The sequence below is a fragment of the Megalops cyprinoides genome, chromosome 24 (assembly GCF_013368585.1).
Source record: "Megalops cyprinoides isolate fMegCyp1 chromosome 24, fMegCyp1.pri, whole genome shotgun sequence".
Classification (NCBI taxonomy): Eukaryota; Metazoa; Chordata; class Actinopteri; order Elopiformes; family Megalopidae; genus Megalops; species Megalops cyprinoides.
In genome coordinates, this window is record NC_050606.1 from 946,526 (window position 1) to 952,082 (window position 5,557).

At 64.0% G+C, this 5,557-nt stretch overlaps 1 protein-coding gene across 1 annotated transcript in view; it reads left to right on the forward strand.

Annotated features, from left to right (window-relative positions):
• sall2 (spalt-like transcription factor 2) overlaps positions 1–4,945 on the forward strand; it is a 7,917-nt gene extending 2,972 nt beyond the window's left edge. The window contains 5 exon segments of the mRNA XM_036519480.1: positions 840–1,516; positions 1,519–2,921; positions 2,965–3,696; positions 3,767–4,280; positions 4,425–4,945. Coding sequence (XP_036375373.1) covers positions 840–1,516; positions 1,519–2,921; positions 2,965–3,696; positions 3,767–4,280; positions 4,425–4,748 — 3,650 coding nt within the window. The 3' untranslated portion in view covers positions 4,749–4,945.
• The last annotated feature ends 612 nt before the right edge of the window (positions 4,946–5,557 follow it).

A 5,557-nucleotide genomic window follows, 5' to 3' on the forward strand; every position in this document is an offset into this window, starting at 1 on the left:
CGTTCTGACTTCACCACATTCCCTGTCCTGACGCGCACTGTCAGTGGAAACCACTGTGAGCCTGAGCCCCTGAAGGTGGCGGCCCGCTGGCTGACCTCACACACAGCAGTCTGCAGGGGCAGAAGCAGGACAGACGGGGCCCCTCCCTGATCCTGGATCAGCTGATACAGGTCTCTGCGAAGCTGAACAGCACAGGCAGAGCAGTGCAAACAGCCCTCATTGGCCCAGGCTGCTGACCTGCAGCGGAGACACAGGGAGAGTCAGAGCAGGCAAGCTGAGAGTCACTGCAGAGTAACAGCCCGGGATGTGCTGTCACTGCAGAGTAACAGCCCGGGATGTGCTGTCACTGCAGAGTAACAGCTCGGGATGTGCTGTCACTGCAGAGTAACAGCCCGGGATGTGCTGTCACTGCAGAGTAACAGCCCGGGATGTGCTGTCACTGCAGAGTAACAGCCCGGGATGTGCTGTCACTGCAGAGTAACAGCCCGGGATGTGCTGTCACTGCAGAGTAACAGCCCGGGATGTGCTGTCACTGCAGAGTAACAGCCCGGGATGTGCTGTCACTGCAGAGTAACAGCCCGGGATGTGCTGTCACTGCAGAGTAACAGCCCGGGATGTGCTGTCACTGCAGAGTAACAGCCCGGGATGTGCTCAAGAGCAGGCAGATGCCAGCCGCAGAGTGCGCTTGTTTCAGAGTGGCTCGGTGTCTGAGTGTTTCAGCATTTACATATTAAATGAGAATGTGCCTTTCTTTCTTGTGGCTGCGTTTGAGATTGGATAGGTTTATAAATCTCTCTCTCTCTCTCTCTCTCTCTCTCTCTCTCTCTCGGTGCTCATAGGAGAGCAGCTGACAGTGAAGTCCTTGTCCTTTGCCCTCACTGTGGATTCTTCCTCATCATCCTCCTCCTCTTCCTCTCTGCTGGACTGCCAGCCACCCCTGGCCCCTCGGCCCTCCCCCGGGGGCCTCCACACCCCTTCCCTGCCCACAGAGAGCTCCCCACCCTCCCACTCCCCTAGCCAGCCTGCCCCCTACCCCACCTCACTCCCGCACACCCACTGCTCTCTCTCCCCAGACTTCCCCCACCCCTCGCTCTCCTCTCAGGCCCACTCTCCAACCCCGCCCCTCCGCCCCCCCAGTCCTGCCCCCTCTGCCCACAACCAGCCCCGCCCGCTGATGGCCTCCCCGAAGCTGGGCGTTTCGGCCACCACCACCTCCTCCTCGTCCTCGTCCTCGTCGTCCTGCGCGCCCCCCCACCCTGGCAGCCCCAGTCCGGTGCCGGAGGGCCCCCCCAGCCCGGTGACCCCGTCGCCCAGCCCGGGGGGGCCGGCCCGCGCCCCGCTGAGCATCGCGGTGATCCTGGAGGAGCTGCAGGTGCTACAGCAGAGGCAGATCGTGCAGATGCAGATGACGGAGGAGATCTGCCGGCAGGTTCTGCAGCTGGGGGGGGGCGCCTGTGGCCTGGAGTCGCCCCCCCTGCCCCAGCTGTGCCTGGAGGGGAATGCGGCGGCGGCTGGGGACCCCCCCCTCTGCGGCCCCCCCTCCGCCGCTGCCCCCATCCTCTGCCCCCCCCCCTTCTGGCCTGCTTCCCCTCCCTCTTGCCCCAGTCCCTCCCCAAACACAAGCCCGCCCACCCCCTGTCTCACGTGCTGCGCCCCCTCAAATCTCAGTATGAAGGTGTCGGGGGGGTGGGGGGTGCGGGAGGCCGAGCGTACGCGGGGAGCGTTACCCACACCCCCTCCTCTTCCTCCTCCTCCTCCTCCTCCGCCCCCACCTCCGTCCCTCAGTACCCCACCTCCCTGGCCCTTGGACTGCCCCCCCGGTACCTGCATGAGAAGTCCCCCAACACCTCCTCAGCCAATGGCAATGGCCTCGCCTTCTTCGCCCCGCCCCTGCTGGGCTCCGCCCCCCTGCCGTGCCCCTCCCAGGAGCAGGCAGGGTCGTCGGGGGCATCGTCGGGGGTGTCGTCGGGGGCATCGTCGGGACGGGCCTCCCACGCCTGCCGCTTCTGCGGGAAGCTTTTCGGCAGCGACTCGTCCCTGCAGATCCACCTGCGCTCGCACACCGGGGAGAGGCCGTACCAGTGTCCCGTGTGCCTGAGCCGCTTCACCACGCGCGGGAACCTGAAGGTGCACTTCCTGCGGCACCGCGAGCAGAACCCCGAGCTGTCGCTGTCCCTGCTGCCGCCCTCGCTGTTCGGGGCGGGGCCGGAGCTCAGCCAGCCCGCCGCTGCGGGTCAGAAGCGTCGTAAACGCCGCGCGGAGGAGGATGTGTTTGGGGAGGGGCCGGAGCGGGGCGCGGGGGGGTTCTCGCTGGGCGTGTCCCCACGGCCCCCCCCCTCCTCGCTCCCCCTGCCCCCCAGCGTGGACCTGGCGCTGCTCTCCACCGCACACTCCCTGCTGCAGCTCAACCGCGCCGCCGCGGCTGCCACCGCGGCTGCCACCGCCGCCAGCAGCGCCCCGCCCCCTCCTGGCTCCGCCTCCACCCCCGCCTCCTCCGCCCTCGCTCCCTCCCTCCTCTCCGCCTCCTCCTCTTCCTCCGCCCTCTCCTCCTCCTCCTCCAGCCCCCTGGCCTCCATCGCCAGCCTGTATAAAGGAGCGAAGCGTTTTGATGAGAACACCCCCCCACACTCCGCCCTGCACCCCCACTCTGCCTTCTCCCAGCTGGCCCACCTCCCCAAAATCCTCTTCCCCACAGCCCCGCCCTCGCACCACCACCACCCGGGCCTGGCCCTCCTCCGGCCTCCGCCCCCTCCCGCCGCAGGGGCCCACCTGGCTCCACCCCACCCCCAGCTCACCTTCCCCTTCTCCCCCTTCCCCAAAGTGCAGCCGCCCCCCTCCTCAGACACCTCCAAGCTGCAGCGGCTGGTGGAGAAGCTGGAGAAGGAGCCCCCCCCTGCTGCCCCCCAGGGCCCCGGCGAGGCGTCGGCCTCCAGCAGCAGCTCTGCCGGCGCCCCCCCCCAGCAGCGCCCTCCCCAGCCTCAGCAGGGAGGCGATTGCGGCCCTCGGGGCGAGCGCCAATGGGGTGGGGGGTGGGGCGGGTGTGGGCGTGACGGGCGGGGACCTGGGGGCGGGGCCGAATCAGTGTGGGGTGTGTCTGCGGGTGCTGAGCTGCCCGCGGGCGCTGCGCCTGCACCAGGCCACCCACCTGGGCGACCGGCCCTTCCCCTGCAAGCTGTGCGGCCGCTCCTTCTCCACCAAGGGCAACCTGCGGGCGCACCAGGCCACGCACCGCGCCCGGCCCCCCGCCCGCGCCCACAACTCCTGCCCCCTCTGCCAGCGCAAATTCACCAATGCGCTGGTGCTGCAGCACCACATCCGCATGCACCTGGGGGGCCAGCTGCCCCCCCTGCAGGCCGAGCCCCGCCAGCACAGCCCCAGTGCAGGTGACCCGACCGCCGCCCGCCCCAGCTCCGCCCCCGTCCCCTCCCCCGTCACCGCCGGCTCCGACCCTGCAGCCGACTTGGCAGCAAGCTCCACCCCCGCGTGTGACAGCGCCCCCCCGCTGCAGGGGGAGGACCTGAGCGGCCCCTCCAGGACGTCCAGCCCCGACCCGGTGCCCCCTGCCGACCTGAGCCCTGACCCCGCACTGAACCCCGCCCCGGACACGCCCCCGCCCTGCAGCGCCGAGCCGCCGGTGCTGAGCGCCAGTGTCCCCGCCCCCCCGGCCAACCCCCCCGGAGACGAGCCTGAGGAGCAGTCCCACCCCGACGCCCCCCCCCTCACCAGAGCACATCAGCCCTGAGGGAAACAGTGCTCCCCCCGACAGCACCGAGCCTAGCCTGGAGGAGCTCCCGAGCAAACTTCCCCCCGCCAGCACTGCATCCGCCCCGCTTGACCACGCCCACAGCCCCGCCCCCTCCCCTGACACCGGCGGGGACACTCCTGCCCCCCTCCCCCCCCGCACTCCCTCCCCCCTCCCTGCCCTGAGGGAGGCTGCTGACCCCGCCCCAGAAGCTCACAGCCCGCTCCCCACCGCGACCAGCACATCAGCACCAAAGAGTGACACGGACGCAGTACCGGACCCAGACACCAGGGCGGCGCCCTCCATGGAGCCCGCGGGGGCCGCTGAAGAGCAGCGGGAGGCGTCAGCGAGGGAGACCAGAAGCGGCGTACTCAGATCGCCTGCAAAGGATGATGGGAGTCACGGCAAGGCCGCGGTGCTGGACAGTGATTGGCCAGCCGCCCCCATCCTCCCACCCCCCGTCTCACGGCCCCCCGAGAAGAAAATCTACAGCTGCTCTGAATGTGGGAAAGAGTACGCCAGCCGCAGCGGCCTGAAGGTGAGTGCGGGGGGGGCGGGGGGGTGAGTATCGCGGGAGGATGTCACTGTGTAGCAGGGCAGCAGTGTCACCGGCAGCACACTACAGCGCCCCCTGCTGTTGGGTTCACTGGCTGAAACACACTTTCCCCTGTGCTGTTTTTAGGGACACATGAAACACCACGGAGTTGTGGTGAAAGGGGTGCGTCCAGCTCCTCGAGGGACGCGCTTGGCCCCCCCTGCGCCCCCCGCCACCAGCGCACCTGTCAGCTTCTGGAACCAGTACCAAGTCTTCTTAACCAATAGCAACGACCAACTAGAGGATCCATCTCCAAGCCCAGCCAACAGAAGCCAAGCAGAAGAAACTGAGATGCCTCAACTGGCCCAGTCACCCGAGAAGCCTCAGGCGTCAGAGGAGCAGGCCGCAGAGATTGGCTGTGAGGAGCTGAGGGAGGAGTCTAAGGGAGGCCCTGAGTCCGAGGCAATGTGATTGGCTGAGTGGCATCCTGCTACTTTTAAAGACCTTTCCTTGGGGAAAGACTTTTTAAAATTGTTTTATTTTCTATTTACTGGAATAGTCAGTTGGGTAGTTGGGTAGTGCCTGAGTAAATTAGTTAGTTTATGACACAGAGAGTTTGTCAGCGAGGTTTCAGAGAAAAAGAGCAAAGAAAGGCGAATGGAGAGAGAGAGAAAGAGAGAGAGAGAGGGAGCAGAACTCTCCTGGGATGATGTCATAATCACATTTATGAAAAGGTTCTACTTCACTATGGCGGAGATTTCTAGAACTCTCCTCTAAACTCCATCCCGTCTTTACGCTGTTTCTGATTACAAAGGGAATAAAATTAAAAAGGGATCTTTAATGAACAGGTGTAGGCACAATGGTAACACTATACTGACGGGTCCTGACACTAAATAGCTATTACAAAAAAGTAATATATGTTAATACATGCATCGTATATTTCACAATATATTAAAATACACTGCATGTATTGGAAAATATCAGCCACTCTCACTTTCATACATGCTTTTTCATACTTACATGAATACTGTAAAATTACATACGTTGTAAAATATTCTTTGCGATACGTGCATAGAAAAGTGTCAATGATTGGTGTATTTTGTAAAATTTGCCGTACGGTTTGGTACACGCCACATGTTTTGGACGATATAATTGAGTGTATATTAACATATATTACTTTAGTGTGAGGGAGAGTGTTTGGCTGGAGGGCCTCTGTCTCCCTGCTGTGGCTTAGTGAGGCGTCTCTCTGACATGAGGATGAGGATGATGATGGTGTGGAT